The sequence below is a fragment of the Psammomys obesus genome, unplaced genomic scaffold, assembly GCF_907164565.1.
Source record: "Psammomys obesus unplaced genomic scaffold, mPsaObe1.curated_primary_1811, whole genome shotgun sequence".
NCBI classification, from domain to species: Eukaryota; Metazoa; Chordata; class Mammalia; order Rodentia; family Muridae; genus Psammomys; species Psammomys obesus.
Genome location: NW_026585644.1, coordinates 58410105 through 58433378, shown reverse-complemented (window position 1 = coordinate 58433378; position 23274 = coordinate 58410105). Strand labels below are relative to the sequence as shown.

The following is a 23274-nucleotide window of genomic DNA, read 5'->3' as shown; positions in this document are numbered from 1 at the left end:
AGAAAAGACTGGAACATGTTACAAACTGAAGAAAACTCAAAACATAGGACATAAAGTTAAACACATTATTTCAGACTGAAACAAAAGCACATCATTGGGACAACTGGAGAAACTGCCAGCTAGAGGGAAGTCACCACATGAATTTTCTGGTTTGTTACTTGCATTGAGGAGACAAAGGAGAGTGCCATTTTTTTTTTCCTTTTAGGAAATACATCTAAATATCGAATCATGAATCATCCCATCAGGAGTTTTTGTTCTCATTCTTCAGAAAAACAGTTTGTTGTACAACTTTTCCATATTCTTGGGAGTGTTTCCAACTTTAAAAAAGAAAGTCAAGAGAGTGGCCCAGTCTTTTCAACAAATGCACACTATGAAGAAAAAAAGAGGGGTGGAGGCTCCGTTAAAAAAGTCTTATAGGATGTAACCAGTAGAAACAAATGTGGGTCTAGATGAGTTTCATGTGTGCATAGACCATGGGCAAAATGCATTTTGGAGGCTATTTGTATACAAGAAACAGTGATTTATGAATAATGTTTCTAAGGAATAAAAAATAGGTTTTGCAATGGTATTCACTGGAGTGGCAGGATTATTTTTATATTCTCTTATTTTTTGCTGTGTTTATTTTCTAATGAATACACGACCCAGTGTTTTAGTAGAATACATTAAAGTGATATTTAAAAAAGAACTACAGAATAAAGAGTTGATGCAATCTATATTCTCAACATCTAGTTATTTATATTATTACCAACTAGGAGAGATCGATGCCATTGAGTATATGAGGGAAGGCTTTGAATGATCTGCTTGCCTCTGACACAAGGTTATGGTCTCTGCTATGTGAGTCTAGCAGGTACCTGAGGGATTTGTAGGCTTGAGTCTAAGCATTTACTACTGTGTATAAAACCCTTAGCCATTTCATCTGTAAAATAAGGACTAGATTTTGCCTCAGGAAATTATTGGAAACATTAAATGTATTACTTTATCTTTAAAATGTTAAATAAACCACTAACAGAGAACAATAGTATATCTTTTAATAAGTAGATTCATGATAATTTCTATTTGTGTTTTATAAAGAGGTAAAGGGAACAAAGACAACCTCCTAGTCTTAGTTATAACCTGATATTTCTTTAACCTGTAAATTCCTAATTGGGCTTTCTGTACACTGGGTACAGTTCTGAGTGCTGTATAGTTCAGAGTTTTAGTTATCTGAGCAATGGTGCATGTTGCAAAGGAAAGTAGGGAGCCACAGTGAGGCTAATGAACTTGCTTAAAAGTCACCCACCTTGTAGCAGGGAGGGCCAGGATCTGAAGCAGATAGTCCATGCTCTTGTCATCAACCCTAGCTGCACTTTCACCACCACATATTGAAGCCCCTAAAACTCTAATTTAGATACTAATTGGTTCCAATCCACCACTCCTTATAAGGTAATGTTTCAACCTTCAAATGCATTTTTCTCCCAAAACAGGGTTGCAGATTTGGGTCAGTTTCTTAGGCTAACCTATTTTAACCATACTAAATCTTTTAACTCATAGTATGGCTGATTTAGAATAACTATGGCATCCAGACCATTGTCATTAGACAAAGGTTGGTGAATAGGTCTCCTCTTCTACCCAATTCCTGCCAACTAATGTGTCTACATTAAATCCTAGCTGGAGAATTCTGAAGTTGTCCTTACAAAAGAGCACAAGAGGATGAATTAATGATGCATGATTTGAATGAAGAAGTGACCTGAAAACTGGGTGCTTTCTACTTTTCTTCAGACTCATATAAACCCTGACACTGACTATCAGGTAAGGGTTGTGATCTTGGCACTTCTTTACATAAGTCTAGAGGAGAGGACAGGAAAAACTCTGAGATCAGAAAGACTGGCTTCAGTGACAGTATTGGAGTGACTAATAAAAATGATGGCTGGGGTATGGCTTATGGCTATTTAGAAGCATGGGTAATTTAGAAGTCTAGTGTCCCTACATCAGTGAAAGCTACCACATTGTGCCATCACATAGCACAAACATCTCCAGTATTATCTATTTAGTAATGATTGAGGTGGTCCATTTTTGTTTCTATAACTGAATATAGACTGGGTAACTTGTTAAGAATAGACATTTATTTAGCTTACAGTTCTGGAAGCCGTAAGTTTAAAAGCAAGATGCTAGCATCTTGCCATAACTTTCTCACTGTGTGACAACATGGTAGAGGCCATCTGGTAACAAAACAGATTAAGTACAGCACATGCTAGCTTTATTTCTCTTTTCTTGCTTTTAAAACCATGAATACCAAGCTGTGTTTTTACCTTTATGATCTTATCTTATCCCAATTACTGCAAAAAGATTCAATTCTACATATAAAAATATTAATACATTATTATCATAATAAGCACTTAATACATGAACTTTCAGGGTTCTTTCTAAACCATAGCAGGCAAGTATAGGAAGGTAAGAGATTAAAATTATTCTGTTTCATTGGCATTCAAAGATACTGGGCTGAGAATGGTTAAATGACTCATTCTGGGTCACACAGAAAGACCCAGAACATCAGTCATAAGATATATATAAAAGCAATGTCAGAGGAGAAGGAAATGAATACATTTAGGCCAGCAAGGCAATCCTCCAAACCAACAGCTTGCGTGTGAGACCACTCAGCTAGAAGATGGGTGGATACAAACTCATCATACTGCTGAGGTTTTCGGAAAGGAAACAAAAATGACAAATACGCTTTGCCTGTGGTTTCTTGAGGACTTGTTTCTCAATATAAACTAGAAAGAAAAGTTCTTTGACTATGAAATGGAGAACCATATCAGGTAGCATTTGAGAGAAGACTGTAACCCAGTAGGACCCTAAAACGTTAGGTTAGATCTCGAAGGCAGTCACAGCTGCTGAAACAAAATGTCTGGAACAGAGCCAAGCAGCAATAGGAAAAGCCCCATCCCTTAGACATAAATGGCATTAATAAGAGCAAAAGGAAATGGAAAAAATGGAAGTGGGGGAAAGGCGGTGCAAAGCCTAGTCTGGCATGTGGGTCTTAACCACTGTCATATTATAGTCACACAGCAAGCCAGAGTAATATACGAAGAGATTCCCAGGGAGAGTCCAGCAAGCCACAGAGTTGCTTTTGATGCAGTCAAGAGGGCTCTAGTTAGTGTTTGCTGAGATTACCAGACAATGTTGAGAATGTTGCCCAAAGAGTTACCTGTCTCTTATTCATAGAATGGACAAGATGGCCTCTGGGGATGGAGGACACTGCCCAGCAAAGAATGATGATTAAGAAAAAGAATAGTCTCTAATCTCTTTTTCTCCCATGATTGAGAGAGAGGGATTTAAGGACCCTAAAGGAGGAGAATTATTATTTTCATTTGTGAGGAAGACAACACAAAAGCAAAGCAAACACTCACCTAGGCAAATGAGCTAAGCAGGAACTCTTCTCCCACCTGCTCTGTCTCAAGCTTTTCTTCATTTCAGATTGCTGGGAGCAAACAGATGGCTGCAGAAGCCTGGATTTTAAATTTATGAATGGAAATTTAAACAGATGTTAGCAATCAAGATGGCATGTAAGAATTTTTTTTTCATACCACATTTATAACCCTGCCTCCTTCACAGAAATTGGAGATGTGGTCATAAAAGTATAGTGTTTGATGGTGGGGACAGCTTGCATCCAACATGGTGACTACGTGGCACAATAACAGAAATATTGAAAGAACAAAGGAAGAAAACATTAATAATCTCCCTGTATAAATGCTTAATGTCTATCTTTAAAATGATCAAATGTACCTTCAAGGAAACCAATAACCTTCTGAACATTTTCTGTTTTAAGTTGGTGAAACTCAAACCTGGGTTTGGATCAATATCTGCAGACACTTAGCTGCTTGAATTTTGTTTAGATTTGATGTAATAAAGATTGTTTTGTTTTGCTTGGATGAAGGTCACAGGCATGCATGGTCCTCCCACATTTCATGGAAGGATAAAAGCCAAATAAGAAAGAGCTAATGATCATTGTGAGGGTAGAGACAGGGTTGGGATATAGAGGTGGGATGGTGCTGGGGCTGGAAGTTGGAAAATGAATCAAACTTCATGTAGGTATTTCAAGTAATAGCTCTTTCTCTTTCACCAGGGATACATAATAGGATTTGCAGTAGATCTCATCTATGTGATGTTTTATATTCATGTGAATGTATTATAAAGCATAATCAGGAATGATAAATCAGAAACTAAAAGTTTGACAATTACCAATAAGGCAGAAAAATATAGTAATATACTGTAAGCATGTATTTAAAATATAAATTAAATAATCCTGGAATTCTCCATTTAATATTTGTCAGCAACACTTGCCAATGGACAACTGAGACAAGAACATAAAACCATGAAAAAGGGTAGGAGTGAGAAAACTTCCATACACCTAACTGAAGGAAGAGGTAGATGTATTAAAACACAAGGCCAGAGGCAGATATATGTTGAACTTCACATAAATAAAAAGAAGTAAGGTCAACTGGAGGTTTGGATAGAAGAGAGTCTAAAATCATGCTGAGAAAAAGGGAAGGTTATGGAACTTGTAGCACCTGGGAGAAGAGTGTCAACTGGGATATGTCAGAAAATCTTATTGTGTGAACCTTCAAAAAATAGACTCCACACAGTCTGGAAATCAGATTACTAGGCACTGTAATAGCCTGCCAGCAAGCACATTGCTCACAGGGAGCCACACTTGGAGGCTGTCCTGGCTCTGCAGACTCTACCATAACTCTCTGTCTCCTATTGGTTTCCTTGCCCTATTTTTATTGCATTCACCATCCCATCAGTCTGTTCTCTATAGCATAATCAAAGCAAATTGTGATGTGATTCTCAAATGCAAACTTTCAAGGGTGGACTCCAAAGTCCTATCAGTGGACCGGGAGAGGGGCATTGGGGAGAAGAGAGAGGGGGGTGGGATTGGGAGGGGATGAAGGAGGGGGCTACAGCTGAGATACAAAGTGAATAAACTGCAATAAATAAAAAAAATAAATCAACTAATGATTCCATGTCTGTTGAATGTGTATGTGTGTGTGGACTTTCTTGTGGGTACACATGTGTAGGAGGGTGAGTATGCTTGCTTTTGTGCATGAGTATGATAATGGGTGTCCTTATCAACTGATTCCCAACTTATGTTTTTAAATTTTAGATTAAATTTACTTATTTATTTTTCATTTGTGTGTACATATGTTTACACTCACAAACATACATGCACCTCAATGTGCTTGTGGAAATTGAAAGCAACTTGTGAGGCTCATTTATGGTCATCAGGTATAGTGGCAAGTGTTTTTACCCAATAAACCATCTCTCCCTGACTGTTCAACTTACTTGTGACACAGGATTTCTCACTGAAGCTTGCTACTGGGCAGTTTAAAACTGGGCTGGCTCCAAGAAGTCTCCTGTCTCTGCCTTCCCAGGCCTGGCATTACAGAAACACATTGCTGTTTTAGGTTTTTTACATTTGTTGGAGTCCCGAACTCAGAACTTTATGCAAGCACATTACCAACCAATCTCCTCCCTACCTGCTCAAATGTGAGATTCATTATTAAGACTAAATTAAACACTTCTCTTTGACTCAAACCTTTGTGGTGGCTGTCCAAGGTCACCACAATGGACACAAGGATATGTGTATATTTTCTGGGCTGTGGGTACTCTGTTCACTGCTCACCATTCTCATTTCTCACCACACTAAATGCCTTGGCTCTTACTGTTCCCTTTGCTTATCCTGTTCCTGAGATCCCAGATCTCCGTGGCTCCCCTCCCCCACCATCTGTGATGCAACTCCTTATCACCTTCAGCTTTGTTCATATGTCAGCTTCTTGCTGAATTGCGTCTCAAACTTATTGTCTGTCTCTCTCAGGGCCCAGCACCATATTTGCAAACAACACCCAGGCAGCATTTGGTAGAGGAATCTTGACTTGATAGTCTACCGGGTGCCAGCAGGTTTGTTCAGTGCATCACTTGTATTGCCTTAGTGACTTCAGCCAGAACATATGGTTTGTATTACTACCTGTATTTTACAAAAGAGAAAAAATATTTTTCAATAAATAAATAAATAAATAAATAAATAAATAAATAGATAAATAGATAAATGAATGAATAAATAAATAAATAAATAAATAAATAAATAAATACATTAGCTACATGAAAAGAAAGTAAAAGATACCAAAAATATTAGGGACTAAAATGTGCTGTTTTCAGAATAGTACTTTTCATGATCCCCAATTCTGGTCTGATGTACAACAAAATCATCCACTTTTTTTTGCTTTTATAAATTTTTTATTATCATTTATTATAATTTATTCAATTTGTATCCTGGCTGTGGCTCCCTCCCTCATCTGCCCCCAATTCCACTCTTCCTTCCTCTTCTCCCCCTATGCCCCTCCCCCAGTCCACTGATAGGGGAGGTCCTCCTCCCCTTCCCTCTGACCCTAGCCTCTCAGGTCTCATCAGGACTGGCTGCACTGTCTTCCTCTGTGGCCTGGCAAGGCTGCACCCCCCTCAGTAGGAGGTGATCAAAGAGACAGCCACTGAGGTCATGCCAGAGAAAGTCCTTGTTCCCCTTACTAGGGAACCCACTTGGAGATTAAGTCTATGGGCTACATATGAGCAGAAGTTTTAGGTCCTCTCCATGCATTGTCCTTGGTTGGGGTATCATTTTCTGCAAGGCTTTTGCAGTTTGTTTGTTTGTTTGTTTTGTTTTGGCTCCGTTGGTCTCCTTTGGGAGCTCCTATCCCCTCCAGGTCTTTCTATCTCCCCCTTCTTTTATAAGATTCCTTGCATTATGCCCAAAGTTTAGCTATGAGTTTCAGCCTTTGCTTCAATACCTTCCTTGATCAGTATAGTCTTTCAGAGGCCCTCTGTGTTACGCTCCTGTGCTATTCCCTGTCTTCTCCTGCTTCTGATGTCTACTGCATTTGTCCTGAATGAAGACTGAGCATCTTCCCTAGGGTCTTCCTTGTTATTTAGCTTCTTTTGGAGTATAGGTTTTAGTATGTTTATCTTATATTATCTGGCTAATATCCACTTAAGAGTGAGTATATACCATGTGCGTCTTTCTGCTTCTGGGTTACCTCATTCAAGATGATCTTTTCTAGTTCCCACCATTTGCCTGCAAATTTCATGATTTTCTTGTTTTTAATAGATGGGTATTATTCCACTGTGTAAATGAACCACAATTTCTGTATCCATTCCTCCATTGAGGGACATCTACATTTTTTAACAGTCTTTGCTACTTTTCTCAGAAATTGTTCACAGAGGAAATGCAAGCTCACTCCGTTATTTACTTAAGCAGAATGTAATTAAGGAAGCTGAACTGAGGTATTGTTTTCAAAGACCTCAGTACCACTGTGCTATAAGTGGGAGAACCACTTACCTATTTGTTTGCTTAAGAGTTGTCATTTTTTACACAGATAATAGCTATGTCTCCTGGTTGTATAAACAGTTCTTATTTCTTTGCCCATTTACTTTGTTTTAACAACAGGCCACATTTTGTCACTGGTAACCAAGTGACAAATAGAGCTACTCACCTTTCCACACACTATGTGTTCTGCTTAGCAGTTGCTCACATGACAAAGCAATGTACTACAGTAATTCTTGTAATCGCTCACCTAAAAATACAGACTTTGATACCAGCCAGGCCCAAGACTACCCTGCTCCTCCACCTACCTCTCTAAATAATCTTGCATATTCCTGTGGATTTTAACACCATATGGGGACCAGTCACTCCTGTGCTATCGGTGGGAGTCCAGGAAGGAAAACAGAACCCATGCTGGGGAGTGCAAACAAGAATTTAGTCACTTGCAAACATGTCAGAAGAGCTATCAGGACCTACAGGGAATGGTGATTATCTAGACAGTAAATCTGGAAGTTGCTATCCTCTGTGGGGCTATAAAGAAGGTGGGAATTCACAGGGAAGCTGTCTGTGCTAAAGATCCACCTCCTACCAACAGAGAGCAGACAAGGCTGTCTAACTTTCCCTCTTCTAAAATTATTTTTAAATGTTGAGTTTTATTTCAGGTCTCTCCTTTTCACTTCAGATGCATTTTTTCATTTACTCACGCCTGTATATGAATGTCTAATAATCCTCTGTAACTTAATTTGACCTAGAAGAAACTATTGGTTCATCCCAGCAGTATGTACACCACTTCTTCACCATGGCTCAGCTTTTTTAGATACTTTGCTTTTCTTTTTCTCTGTTCTTTCAAACTTTTAGCAAAATGTGGTAGTTTTGACTTTCCAAACAATACCATTTTAGATCGATTTATTTCCATAGCCACTATATTTCTCTTTAGAAGGTAATAATGACCTCCTAAATAGCTAGCCACATCCATGATAGCCACTTACTCACATGCAGGGAGAAGTCCCCATAGGCCTCAAAGTCAAGGTGAATCAAGCAGGGGCTTTCCTCTAAGACTGTAGAAGCCATTGGAAGGAGTCACATAACAGTCTATCTTCCTTAAGGATAATAATATGCAAAAGAACAAACAGGAGAGAGCAGCTAGGGAATGATTCTACTTCTTTGCTTCTTTCTCTCACCTCTTTCTCACTGATTCCTCCTTCTCAGTAACTGATTTGTAACCCTTAACAGGCCAAGATAATTCCCTTTCTATCCTGGAAGGTCTGCTTGCTCTGGTTTTAGCACACCTGAATCTGTATCACCAAGGCTCTCCCTTTCCAAGAGATCTTTTCTGACCAGGTCCTAGTATTCATGATGGCTGTACATGTCTCTCTCCTTTTAGCCACAAAGTAGGATTGCATTTCTCTGTACTCTGGACCTTAAGTATAGTATATGACTTGACTTTGCCAATTAAATTGGGGTGGAAGAACACATAGCTCCACTTTGGCCATTTTTCTTCTACTTAGTAATTGCCCATGGTTGGGATAATGGCTACTCCATAAGCCAGAGCCCTGGAATGAGGATGACAATTGTCTAAATCACAATTTATCTGGGGCTAGCCATCTGTTGTGGGGCATAACCCCACATCCCCAGAATAAGAGGATTGGAATGTGGAAGGGAAAGTAATCCTCACTGCCTAAAGAGTTTGAGGCTAGCCTCAGCTGCATAAGGCTCTGTCTTACCAAAACAAAAATCAGTAAAACAAACAAACAAACACCAAAAGAAATCATTGTCTGGTTTTTGAAGTGACTGACCTTTGAGACCTTTACCACAACATACCTAGTACCTCTCTACTCTGAGTCCTTCAGACTGCACTATATCTTGGGTAGTCACTAACCCCAAGGAAATTGCTCCATTTATGGGCTTCATTTACATTTACTGACTTAATCTGCCTACATCAGTCTTTACTGTGTCCTCAGCTTCTTGAAGTGCCCTGTGCACTCAGTAGGCAAGCATTTCATTGATTGAACTTTCAGTTGCTTGCACAAATAATTCACACTTAACCATTTCACCAGCAAAGCTGGAATCAATGAATCTTGAGTTCAGTATGCTCAAAAAACCAAACTGTAAAGCTTCACTTTACTAATAGTGAGCTGAACTGGCATCTTGGGTTATAGCCTTCCAGCCACTAACACGGAATCAAATTGCTTCCAAAGCCACCAGGGTTCTTTGGTCATAAAAGTGTCTGATCAGAGCAAAGGAACAAGAAACAAGAACTTAAAATCCTTGCAGTGACATTGTCACAGTCAGAACATGGTAGGACAAACTTCATTTGAATGCAGTTTTTACCATTAATTCTATGTCTTTTAAGGTTTTCTGTATGGCCTAATGTAATTCCTTAGAAATGAGCAAGTCTCAAATTTCACTATAAGTATAAAATAGTAAGACCAAACAGCACTTTAGTTTATCATTTAATATGGAGCAACCACTTTATTTGTCCTGATTGAAGTTCATTGGAAACTGCTTAGGACCTCTAGTTGCTTGCTAGAGACTTAGAGCTAAGAATCTCCTACTAGACTTTGTCCTTGATTGCATGTTTGCTTTCATTTTGGTGAGTGGTGAGGATCTAACCCAGGGTCTTTTAGATGCAAACAAAGCAATACAAGAGATCACTAAAATCTGCCAGAACCACACACTTAGTCCAAACCTCAGCACTTCAACACTGCCTTAGAGCTTGTTTCAGGGGAATGTGTCATTCCTGTATTGCTCAATCTGGTCTCAAACTTCTAGACTGAAGTGATTCCCTGACTTAGACTCTATGCAGCTGATCCTGTAGGTATGTGTCATCCAAATATTTTTTTGAAATGTACAGCTTCTACTCCATTACTTAACTCAAATAAGGTTAAAAAAGATAATGCTTATCAAATGTATTAACTTGCTTTCTGTTGCTGTGATAAAAAATTGACCAAAACCAACTGAGAATGGAAAGGGCTTGTTTGGCTTTTATTTCTCTGCCACAATTCTTTATTTAGGGAAATCAGAGCAGGTACTCAAGCAGGAACATGGAGGTAGGAACTGTAGCAGAGCCCATGGAATAGTCTTTACTGGCTGTTGTTTGCTCATTTCTGCTCAAGGCAGCATCCAGAGTACACTGGGCCCTTGTTCACAAATGATTATTCAAAAGCAAAGGCTCCTCAGACTTACCTATGGGCTGACTCTATGGAAGCACTTTCTCAATTAAGGTTCCCTCTTCCCAAATGACCTTAGGTCATATCAAGTTGGCAAAAAACTAACCAGCACACCAAACTAACCCTGCGATAGTTTTAGGTTTTATAATTTTGTTCCTCACTTAAATTTTTTTCTTGAAGTTTGAAAATGTCTAAGATTTTGAACACATAAGTACTTAAGAATTATGGAGTTATTGTTTTTTGGCCACTTTAGTTTCTTTAGGCTATCTGTACAAGATACCTATGTTCTGGTTAGTTACCATTGTACCTACACCCCACACTAACTGCTCTGACTGCAGTTTATCCACAGTAAGGGAACTGGATTGAAGTGGTAAAGTAAACAGCTTCCTAGATATAAATCCACTGGACAAGTGACAAGAAATTATCAACTATTAACATTAAATTGAGAGCAGCTTCTGTCTTGTCCAGCTAAATTCAATTTTATTAACCAGGTACTAACCTTCAGTTTCAGGTATATTTTGTTTGTTTGTTTGTTTGGTTTTGTTTTTACCTGCAACTAGATACGTTATTTATTTATTAACTCACTCTTCCCATTCTCCCACCACGTGCTGAAAACAGGGCAATGTGAATACTGTAAGTCTCTCAAAGAAAAAGCAATACTCACACAAGGAAACTCATTCACATATGGCTTTAAAAAGCAGGAAATACCACACTGGCTTTAATATTTGTATTTTACCAAAATTTTCCTGAATTCAGTAATGATTACTAACAGTTTTATGATATTATTTACTGTATCTTAAAAGTTAAGGAAAAAAAACTGAGCAAAAAGCGTACAGAAAACTGGATGTGAGTCTATACAATGATTTACTTTCAGCATGACAGACTTTATTTTGGCACTTTAACAAATTTGCTTTACAGCAGTGACAAAATATTTGCCAGAATATTTTTTCCTGGCACAGGTATCCCAAGCAAGTTGTTTTACAAATAGGATTTCACTGTTTTGCACAGTTAGAGGTATACCCACTACATTCTCAGCCTCTGTAATTGAGGGGCATTGTGCAGCTTTGGAAGGGCCGTCATTTCCTTTTAATCATCCTAAACAAGGTGAATTACATCTGTAATTTGACAGCAATTTGGGAATTAAGGCCATTAAGGATTCAGATAAAACACTGTTCTAAGTGTTGCTTTAATTTTGTTTGAATGAGTTCTCTGACAAGTCCAGGGAAAGTTCTCAAATGAAACAGTCAAACTTTGTTAAAAGTAAATTTTATGCTGGAAAAGTTGCGGTTCTTGCTGTCTTCTTTCTATGTCCACGGCTCACAGTTTAAAAATAAAATTAATGGTAAAATAGAAAATAGAGCAGCAAAAGGAAATGCTCTGTACAGTGAGTATCCAACCAGGATACCCCCATCTCCTCCTCTGGTAGTACTTTTTTCTAGAAACATCCATCCTAAGTAGCAAAGCTGTCATTTAACATCCAGAGCCTCCCCTGCCCTCTCTCCTGCCCCATAGAGTGGCTGTGGTGTTCCTCAAATTTTTTTTCTGCTAATCTCCGGGGGAGCTTTGACAGGGAAATTATTCTATAGGACTGATCCCCAGATACCTACTTCGAGAAAGGTCCCTTCACTTCTTTGGAATTTATACTTCTAAGAGTAAATTGCAAAAGAAGGCATCTGTCTCAATATTGCCAGTAGCTATTCTATAAAGGTTGCAAACCTTGAAATCCCCTGGCAGGCTTCCTATCCCTGAACCCAGACACATGCGGGATGATACACACACTTCCTCTGGCCAGTTCAGAGGTGGATCTGGTAATAAACAGCCTCACTGAGGGCTCTTTGGTCTTGACTTATGGACACAGTGGAATACTCAGAAGTTAAACCCACATTATCACTGAGAGCAGACGGCCAGTCATGGCAAAGGGGGGATGTACATTAGATAAGAAATGTACAAAATTTATAGCAGTGACATTCTCAATATTAGGCCACATGATTTATTCAGTAGTTTGTTTGTTCCCAAATTACAATTTGCGTCTATTCATATGACTACAAAAGTTACCATTAGAATTGTCTGTGCTTATAAAATACCAACTTTTTTTTAAACTGTTATATATATATATATACTCATTAACACCAGTCTGCAACAAATTACATAGAATCATAGGCACTTCAAAGGCTTAAAAAGATGTTTACAACTTAAATGCATTTTTAAGAAAAAAAAAAACTGATCTTTTTTCTTTAAACTCTTTCTCGTACCTTTAAATTGCAAGAAATTAACAAGTACAGTGGCCAAAGGAATCTGCAGCAACTTCTCAAAATACTGTTAGCATCTTTGGGTTTGCTGAGGCTTGTCAGTAATGTCAAATCCTCACAAAAGAAGATCTGATTAGATAGCTAGGACTAAACAGCTTCGTAGTAATAATCCAATTTTACACATTAATTTGCTGTTGCAAATCTGCCTGAAGCTACAGGTAACGAAAAATAAAGCAAGTGTAAAATGGACAGTCTGACATTTTAAAAAATTACATTAAGTAGAAGTTAAGGTTTTCATATTTGAAAAAAATCACATATACACTAAATTACCATTATTGTAATCATTCAAAGACAAATTGCACCGTTACAGCTATAAAAGGCATAAGGTTTTGTTTTTAAGGAAGAGGACAAGAAGGGAGGGTAGAGGAGAGGAATAAGAGATAAATTAACAAAGACTAATTTGGTAAGGTCAACTGGAGACATGCTGACGAGGGGAACAGCCATCATCTTTGAACCGGAGGACAAACACAATCATTTTATATTTGCACATAGATGTTCAAATCAATTCCATGGATGTCAAGGGTTTTTATAACATAATATTTTGCCACTGCTATTCACACAACACTGAAGATGTTAAATTTTTACTTTATGTCATTCTAAAGAAACACGTGAAGTTTTAAATACAATGGAATTTTTATCATTAAAGGGCCAGTATGGCTCTGTAATGAACAAAACAAATAACAAAGATCTTCATTATTCTATGCCAAAGCTTTATTTTGAAAAGTTCAGTGATCTCCCAAATAGAGACACTAAGTGGGAACTTTATGCATAAAACTCCTTAGTAGGCGCCTTCTGGTAAGCTGCGCTGGATGGTTTGCGTTCCCCAAGGTCATAACTTCCTTCATCTTTCTTCCTCATACGGTACACCAACAGCAGAATGAGGAAAATGGCAAAGAGAAAACCGATCACGCCACCAGCGATGACAGCTGAAACAAACAAAAAGAAAGAGGTCCTTTTCATGAGGTTCAAGGTTTGCAGAAATTAGTTTGGTCAATTTCAATCTATTGACATTTTAATAAAAAATTTAATTTGAGAACTCAAGTTTTAAAAAGAAAATCTGTATTCAACAGTGTCATTTCTCAGGAAGGTATGTAATATCAACCTAAAGCCCTCCATAAGAAAAATCCAGCTGTAACTTCAACTAAGTTTACACTTTCAAATACTTGTGTTTAGTGCTTGCACTTTACAGTGTAATCTTCTAAGCACAGTGAAAGTACAAAACATGATCTAACAGTATTTAAAAATGAAGAATACATACAAAAAAGGATGCAAATGTCTACCTATTCTTGAATTTTAGGAGACCCTTATAGGTGTTTTTAAATCTTGCAAATCTTCTTCTTTAAAATAAGTACCAGCATAGGCTTCAGTGGCTATCTCTGATCAGAAATATCTGTAACTGAGAGTGTTTTGATATATGGACTTTTTTAAAAGAACTATCTATGTACATGGAATGAGATATGAGTAAACAGGCCAAGTCTAAACATGAAATACATTCATATTTTCATAGATATTTTATACACATAGCTCAAAGAAAAACTTACACACATTAACAAATAATTCTATTCATGAAACAAGGTTTGTGGAGAGAGTCTGTGTTTTGGGTGCAATGCATCTTGAGTTCCAGAAGCGGAGCTTCCCACTTGTGGCATCATGTTCTATTAGTGATGCTCAGCCTGCACTTTCATCTGTGAATTTCAACTAGAGATAAAATTCTTGTCATGTCGCAGAATTGTCCACGCTCCTTTTCTGAAGTTGGTGACTGGGAGGGTGACCTGGAGCACTGGCCTCTGACTGGCATCTCCTGCCCTGTCCCCACATCCAACAGTTCTGGACTTATTCAATCTTACTACTTCAATTTTCTGCTTCTTTGATGTCCTTGACATAATGGACTATAACCTAAAATTGTCTCCTACTTCAGCCTTTAGCTGGCTGAAGGAGAGTGCAGAGAAGCTAACAGAAAAAAATGAAGTAGTTCCAACCTCTCACCTGTCATTCTGAAATAAAAAACCTGAAGATTGCTTCTGGGAGGCCAGCAAGGTGCATCGTGCTTTTCTTTGGCCACTGAATGCCACTTATCCCAATGAAGCTCTCTAAGTTCCTTCCCACTTGACAAAGCTGGCAACTCACCTGCTAGGACTTCTGTCCGTTTAAACAGATTGTCTGAATGTTTCTCTGTGTACACATCTGTACTTTTTACAGCAGGTCCTAGCTTCTCTTCTACCTCAGAGATGTCAACTTTCTCCTTGTCAATTTCTTCAGGTGACTGGTATGGGGAAGAAAGAAAACATAAATATTCCTCTTTAAAAATTTTCTAGGAAGAAGAAATAATATTAAAGATATCCCCAATTTCCATTCTTTCAAAAACATGCTTAGTAAATACTAGCAATCATAATTTATATGTCAATGGTTAAGGCCCAAGTTTGGACCCATGTAGCTTGTGGTTCTGTTATCACAGAAGCCAAGATGGGTAGTTAATGAGTACATAATATAAGAATAATATGCATACTTCTTTTAGCTGACAATTTTCAGGATCTTCACTTTCTGGGCTGGGAATATATCCCTGTTCATAAAGTGCTTGCTTGTTTTGCCAGCATGAAAACCTGAGTTTGAAACCTTGAAGTCCCATGAAAAATTATGTATGGGGCATTGTGGAATCCTAAGGCTCTGGCCAGCTTGATAACCAACTTCCAAGTCAATGAGGCAGGCTCTCTTTCTCTCTCCAATCTCTCTCTCAATCATCCTCTTTCTCTCTCTCTCTCTCTCTCTCTCTCTCTCTCTTTCTCTCTCTCTCTCCCCTTTGAGTATTCTGTTCACTTGGCTTGCTGATTTTTATGGTTATTTAAAATTTCTCAGATTAAGGTGTGGTCTGAGAACCCCTGATCTAGAGAGGTTAGGTTCTAATTAGCTGCTATTCTCTATCAGGTGAAGTTCTTTATCATTTGCTAATACTATTGATGGGAAGACATTGTCAACCTTTTTAGGGTTTCTATTGCTGTGACCAAAAACCATGACCAGAAAGCAATTTTGGAAGAAAAGGGTTTATTTGACTTATAGGTCCATGCTGTTCATTACTGAAGGAAGTTAGGACAGAAACGGCAGGGTCCTAAAAGCAGGAGCTGATGCAGACACCATGGAGGAGTAGCGCTTACTGGCTTGCTTTCCCTGTCTTACTCAGTTTGCTTCCTTATAGAACCCAGGACCACCAGCACAGTGATGGCACTGCCCTCAATAGGCTAGGTCTTTCCCCATTGATCACTAATTGGGACAATGCCATACAGCTGGGGTCTCATGGAGGCATTTCCTCAACGAAGGCTTCTTCCTCTTTTGCCTGTGTCAAGTTGGCATAAAACCAGCCAGAGCAAGCTTTAAAGCTGGTAGACAGTGAGCCTCCTACCCCTCCAAACCTATCTGATTCCTTCTAAGAATGCCCAGACATTGTAAACACAGTAATGTGCCATGTGTTGTTCAGTTGCTTTGTGAGGGTTAGTGTTCTTCCTAATCAAGAAGGCAAAATCATCTTTATGTCTGGGAAAGACCAAAAGCTAGACAAGGTGCATTTACTTGAACTCCAATGATCAGTGGGAATCAATAGGTCCCCATCTCAGTGATCAGAACACACAAGGCTTCCACCAAGCACAGGAAGTCATGACATGTGACAGAGTCATTTTCTTTTCAAAGCTGCAAGAACCCCTGTACTTCAAAAATCTTAAGCTGCCATGATTTCCATAAATTATCATTTTTATTGCTGCATAAATTCACAGCCAAGTTTCACTGTTTTCTATCTGAGTAGAGAAGAAAATATGGACAGCCCTCCTAAGTCCTGCTGTGTCCAAAAAAGCAGATGAGAGAAGCTTGTTGACAGTATTTTGCAGGTTCTCTCCATTTTCTTCTTGTAGAATTCCCATCACTAACTGGCTGCCTGGTGGAGCGGGCAGCAGATCAGAGAATGGCTTATCTGCGTCCTCATCAAAGAGGACGCTTCACTGCTCATCAGCATTGCTTTGGTTGCCATGCTGTTAGAAGCTAGGACAGGGGAGAGAAAAATCAAGCAGGTGGTAATGTGTGTCCAGGGAAAGATGTGAGGAACACTGTAGGAAATGAGAAAGACACTGAAGCGTTGACCCCAAGTATGTGTAATCCTTCTCATCTTTACTCCATTATTAAGACAAGCCACATAGTTTCACCTGTTGATACTTTAAGTCCCTAAAGTTATTTAAGAGTTGACTTGCTCAGTTCCCTTTGACAAAACTTCTGAATAAGGGGACAAAAAATTAGTTCAAGGGATGACCTAGAAAGCTCTCCCACAGAAATGGCACTTAGAGTGGTCAGTTGGTATATAATCCTCAAGGTACTCTAGGCAGAGCAATCATTTTTAAGCTGAAATACTCAATTGAACAGAAGAAGCACAGGCTCTGTGATAAGGAGAACACTGCCTAGTACACAGCCAATATGAAATGCCTCTCACATGTATGTCTATGTAATTATGAAAAGGGAGCACAGATAATTAAATGAAGCTAACTGAAAATTTACTGAATCTGTATCTGGATGTCTAGGGGCTGTGAAAATGCAATGGGAAAAGACTTGGCTCCACAAAAATAAGGAAAGACTCCTTTCACTCTTCAGTCACATATCTGAACAACAAATTACATAAAATATTTATATCCATGACAGCAATGTTGCTGTGAGACTTAGTCAAAAGCATAATCTTCACTAATGGCAACTTAGACGCAAGGCTTAACATAGCTGTACCAAATAACTATGAAACAAAAAATTACTATTGTTGTTATTCATCATCAATATCTTCATCATCGGCACCTAGAACAGTGTGTGTGAAACATACTGAATAAAACTCTCACAAATGAATGAATTCTTTTCATTACATTAAATGCAACTAAAAATAGAAATATTTGCATTAACATGTTTAGGACTCTCTAATTTCTAAATCATCCACAAAAATGTCTGTCTATAAACTAAAGCTATGTTTTAGGGCCAGTTTGTAAAAACTGATTTAAGTTTGTAAAAACTTAAATCAAGTATAAATCCATACTTGTCAGTAGTCTAGAAATCTGCATCAAAATGAAGTTGGGTTTTTCTGTTTGTTTGTTTTTAGGATAAAACTGTGAGGATTGAAAGCCAAAACTCCTCAGAAGAGCCTGACTTCAAGATACTGAGCTTAATGGTCACTGAGCTGAAAACATTGCTAGAAGAGATCAAATAAAATAGGGAGAGACCTGAATCATCTTTCCACAGAAACACAAGCTATCACACATGCTCTGACATACTTTGCAATCCTACCACCAACTGCACCTGCTACTTTTCGTTTCTTCCCTCCTCATTTCTTTTATTCATTCAACTTAGATAGCAATGGAACAGATCCCAGAAAATGGTAGGTATGTCTGCCCCAGTCTTCACAGAATATCCCCTTGCCTTCCTGTTTCCTGGCTGTAGAATCACTCTGCTGGCAATAGTACTGATGCCTCATAATCCTAGAGAGAGTGTGTTAATCCACACAGAGCTGAGCTCTTGGCTACTGCATTTCTGCAGGGAGCCACTTGTTTATGCCATGACTTCATAAGTGAGAAGAACCAAAGAAGAGGAAGAACATGGTACTCTAAAGAGTAAGAAAAGCCTGCCTGTGTTCCTGCCAGAAGAGGGGTGCTTCTTACTCCACAATGCCTGCCACAAAACCTGCATCTTGCAAGAGGTTGGTAGCATCTTGTTTCTAAACCAACATAAAGGTGAACTAAAAAACAGGATGCTTGTGTTGCTAAGCTTTCATAAGCAGAATGCCATGCCTAAAGTATGTAAAGTCTACCACTAAATTACTACTCACTTTGGTGAACTGTCTTGATTTCTTCTGCTCCACCAAATTCAATGAATGTTTGCACAGTGAAACCAGGCCTCATGTGCTTGCTACATAATAGTCACATCTAATCTTTCTAATCATCCAAGAAAAAGGACTAGATCCAGGATTCAAAGCTTAGTCCTTCACTAGAGTCTAATAAACAGTTTTCATATTAAATAGCTTATCTATTAGTGTATGAGTAGCTAATTGCAGTATAATGCTAACAAGGTCAAATGCATGGACTCAGTGTTTTCTTTAGCTAGTTGCTCTCCCTGTTCTAAGTCCAACCATCTCATTCTGATTAAGTACGCTCTCACAAGAAATAACTACAGGTGTACCAGCTACACCTGTATCTGAGAGTGGAGCAAGTGTGTGCAGCACCAACAGCGGCCTTGACATTCACTGAGACCTTAAGACAGGACTGGAAGACTTACTCCTTAACCTGCCCCAGGAGATCTAAAGTTTCAAATGCTTTTTGACACAAGGAGAAAAAAAAATCTGACTTAAGCTAAATAGGCTAAGAGTTTGCTTTGTAACTGAGCTAAAGAAGCTCCACAAGGGAAAGTACCATGTTAAAAACAGTATATTCCTAAGGAAGACAGGCCTAAGTGATATGAACAGTAAGCAGGTCAACTGTAAAAAGTTGCTAAAGAGTGAAGGTCCAATTGTAGCAGTAGAATTGAAGGGCTATTTGTCCCAATATAGTTTCAAGTGGTGCTTCTCATGAGAACTGTTCTGTGCAGTCAAAAGGCAGCATTATTCACAAGTACATGTTAATGAAATGCCACACAAGTGCACCTTGGTCTGAGCAGGCGTAATGCTTTGTGTCTTCAGTGTCATGGTTTCCACTTTGGGAGCAGCACTAGTGAATGAGATCTTTGGAATCAGTCGAGATGTTGTCAGATCTGGACTCTCTATGTCTTCATCAGCTCCTACGAAAAAAGTGAAGATTAGCTGAGCACGTGACTTATGACACAGATTTTAACAATATCAGGCAATATCACTGAATGTTGATTCAGAATCATGCTCTCAAGATGCCAGGCTTTAAGTTTCTAGCACACACAGTCCTGTGGTCTCAGTGAGTTTGCAGGAGCTCTGGGTAGCATGACAATTGTTTTTTCATGAGAAAGAGAAAGTCCTAACCCAACCAAGCTGAGCTCTTAGCTACTGTGTGCTTGCACAATGCCACCCTTGAACCCTCCCACAGTTCAGTTTCGTCTGCGCATTCAATCTCTTCTGCTATATGATATTTTGTCTCTGCTGAAACATGCCATCTCAAAACCCAGAACCAATCTAAACATGAAAAGTGTAAACTCTCCTTCAGCTGACTGCCTGTCTCATGGTAAGCCTCTGCCTTCTCTAACATTTTAGAGCCAACCTTCCCAAAATGGTATGGTCCTCTATTTGCTCCTGTCTTCCTTTGTCCTCTACTGTGTCTGCTCCTCCAACTTGGATTGGCCCTGCCATTCACTGTACATAGTTTTTGTAAGATCATCAATGTCTTCCATTTTGGCATACTGAATGGCTTTATTTTAAGTGGTACTCACATAATCCAACTGAAACTGGTTGTATAAGTGTCCCCCAAAGCCCATGTGCTGGTCTAACTCACAGTCAACTCACAGTGCTATTGGAAGATAGTGAAACCTTTAAAGCAATGGTTCTTTCCTAATGCTGTGACCCTTGAATAGAGTTTCTCATATTCTAGTGACCCCAACCATAAAATTATTTCATTGCTACTTTATAACTATAATTTTGCTACTGTTATGAATTGTGGTGTAAATATCTAATATGTAGAATATCTGATATGCAACCTCAAAGGAGTTTGCAACGCACAGGTTGAGAACCACTGCTTTAAAAGTTGAGGCCTTCAGGAAGAGTAGTCATTGGGGATCAGTCCCCTGAACAGGATACTGTGATCATGACCCCTTCAGTGTCTCTTTTATTAACTGTCTACCATGAGACACTCCAAGCATGATGCTTTGCCTGGTTATAGGCTCAAAAGCAACTGGGCAATCAGCCATGGACTATACTTTCAAAACTGAGAGTCCAACTAACATTTTCTCTTCTTCAAACTGCTAATTTCAGATATTTTGTTATGGTAATAGAAATCTGACTAAAACATTCCTAGCACAATTGGACAGTGGGGATGGCTATCTCCTTGATACATCCTATTTCTCTGCGAGTTTACAGCTTCCTAATTTTCTCCTACATTTCGGCCTATTGTACACAGACTTATTTCGCTTCCTTCACCAAAATGGCAGATAACAAGTGTTCTTTATGATTTGGCTTCATCCCTTCCCTTATAAAAATGTTTTTTTATTTGTGTGTGTGTGTTTAATAACAATGCTTTCTACTTATGCTTCGCCACATCCCAAGGTCATAGGTAGAAATGCTGTCTCCAACACAATATTAAGAAAAGACATTAAGAAGGTAATTAGGCAATGAGGGTTGTGTCTGTCCTGGTGAATGAATTAGCACCTTATAAAAGAGGCCAGTGTGAACTTGTTTGCCTATTCCATCAAATAAAAATGCAGCAAGAAGGAATATTATATTCAATTATTGCTATATTCAATAAGTAACCTATGGAGGGTTAACCTATCATGGAGGTAAGGTCTATTCATTTCCTAAGGACACTTTTCAACTCTTCACCCTGAGGCTGGCATCACTTTCACCCTCCATTTACGCCATCATTTCTGGGCATGTGTGGCCTTCTGCAGTGGTATGGTTTCTGTTCCCATGCTTTCCCACGCTGGCCAGTGCATTCTTTTCAAGTCTGTCAGGACTGGTACTGTTTTTCAACTTTGCTTTTCAACTTTGTGGCTTTTGTTGAAGTTACTCTCCCAGTTTTCTGGTGAGTTCATGTTCAATTCTTTTAATATCACTTTATCTTGAATATAGCAATTTTTTCTGTTCAATTTGTCATCTTTAACCAGAATTCTATTATTTATTTCTGTTGGACAGTACCAATCATGTGTTGTCACCAATCATGTGGCATTATAATGATTATTATTTTTATATTTCTAGATTTTGCTTAATGGACTCTTGTTCTTTTGGGTAGAAAACATCTTTCTCTATGTGCGTTTCAAGAGTTTAGCCCTGGTGTGGAGGACTTCACAAATTCTTGTGAAGACTCTTAAGTTTGTTGGGTCCTACTCAGAATCCGTATGTATATAATGTGGATCCCTTCTCTTTGTTGAAATGTGCTCTCCGGGCCTTTAGACATTTTGTTCCAGGCCATTTTCTTTTCTATTGGATAGCATGAGAGGAACTAGGCCATATGGTACACTGAACAAAACACTGAAGGATTTCAGTGTTCCTAGCTGGGACTGGGCATCTGTGAGGCAAGGCCTCTTAATGATAGAATGGGGTTTTACAACACGAGAGGTAAAACAGCAAGGAACTGAAGGACAAGCCCTTCTCCCAAGCCCCACTTCCCGGTCCATTACTTTCTGACAGCATTACAGAGTGAGATGTAAGCAAGCTCTTTAATCTCTCTGCACCTTGGATTTTTCCATGTGAAAGTGGAAATATAACAGAATCAGAGATATCTTTATAACAGAGTTGTTATAAGGATATGGCATTTCCCAGTACAAATTTATTCACAAATATTAGTTACACACACTAAGTTGAAAAAAAAATCCACAGCACAACTCAATGTAGTTTCTAAAGTAGGAAATAATTCCTTTCCTGTTTTATACAGAAAAAAAATGCCTATAGCTAGATTTTTACCTAAGAAATTTGCCCACATTTAAGCCTTATCTTCATCTAGTCCATTTGATGAATGGGTTCAAGGCTTCAAATGTGACACTCCAATTAACTGAATAAGGCAGGGAGACATGTAGCCCTGTTTCCAGTTTACTAAATGTAAACACAGTCTTGGGAGAAGTCAGCAAAATGAACTAGGCAACCTCTGCAGATCTCCAACAATCCAAGAATAATGAGATCAGTAAAGAAATGGGGGTCCACAAAGACCCGTATTTATTATTTTCCAGGACTCTTTGAAATGACAGTTACAAGGAACTTTTGAGGTGCTAAACAAAGCAGGTGCTATGAGTGAAAGATATTAATAGTATTGTGGGCTACAGAGAGCAACTGTTTCACACCCGTTGTGCATGTGTGAGATGTATCATGCGCCTGTGAATAATTCAGACTATTTTTACAGCAGGATAGGGAGGAAACTCATTGTTACTAGGTCAGCTACTGTGTCTTATCTTCTCAGATTGACCATTTTCAAACTCAAACACTCTTCTGAATCTAGATACTCACCAGGAACAATCGACTTTCATTTGTTCTACAGCATTCTGAAACCTAGGCCAATTTTCTTGTCACATATTTATATTCAGCACAACAGCTACCATAGTTAAATCTAATCTGTAATAGACACTCTAAGAAAAAAAGGTCTTGCTAAGACTTTTCTTCTAAGCTACTGGCCAGACATTTCTAGTTTGTCCACTAACTATATATTCAGCTCTTCCTTTTTCTCTGCTTCTTGGGAGCCATTCCTGGCACAGATGAAACACTTCCAGATTAAATATATTGATAAAAGTGTTCAGGCTCATTTACTCATCCTTGTATGTACATCCTCTGCAATGTGATAAT

The 23274-nt window shown here is 38.6% G+C and overlaps 1 protein-coding gene across 1 annotated transcript in view; it reads right to left on the bottom strand.

Annotated features, from left to right (window-relative positions):
* Positions 1-11384: 11384 nt before the first annotated feature.
* The window catches only part of Sdc2 (syndecan 2), a 98374-nt gene continuing 86484 nt past the window's right edge, over positions 11385-23274 (bottom strand). Inside the window, exons 3-5 of the mRNA XM_055620012.1 lie at positions 19474-19607; positions 14958-15093; positions 11385-13756 (exon numbers count right to left, since the gene is read on the bottom strand). Of these exons, the coding sequence (XP_055475987.1) occupies positions 13593-13756; positions 14958-15093; positions 19474-19607 (434 nt within the window). The 3' untranslated portion in view covers positions 11385-13592. The remainder of the gene's footprint in view (positions 13757-14957; positions 15094-19473; positions 19608-23274) is intronic.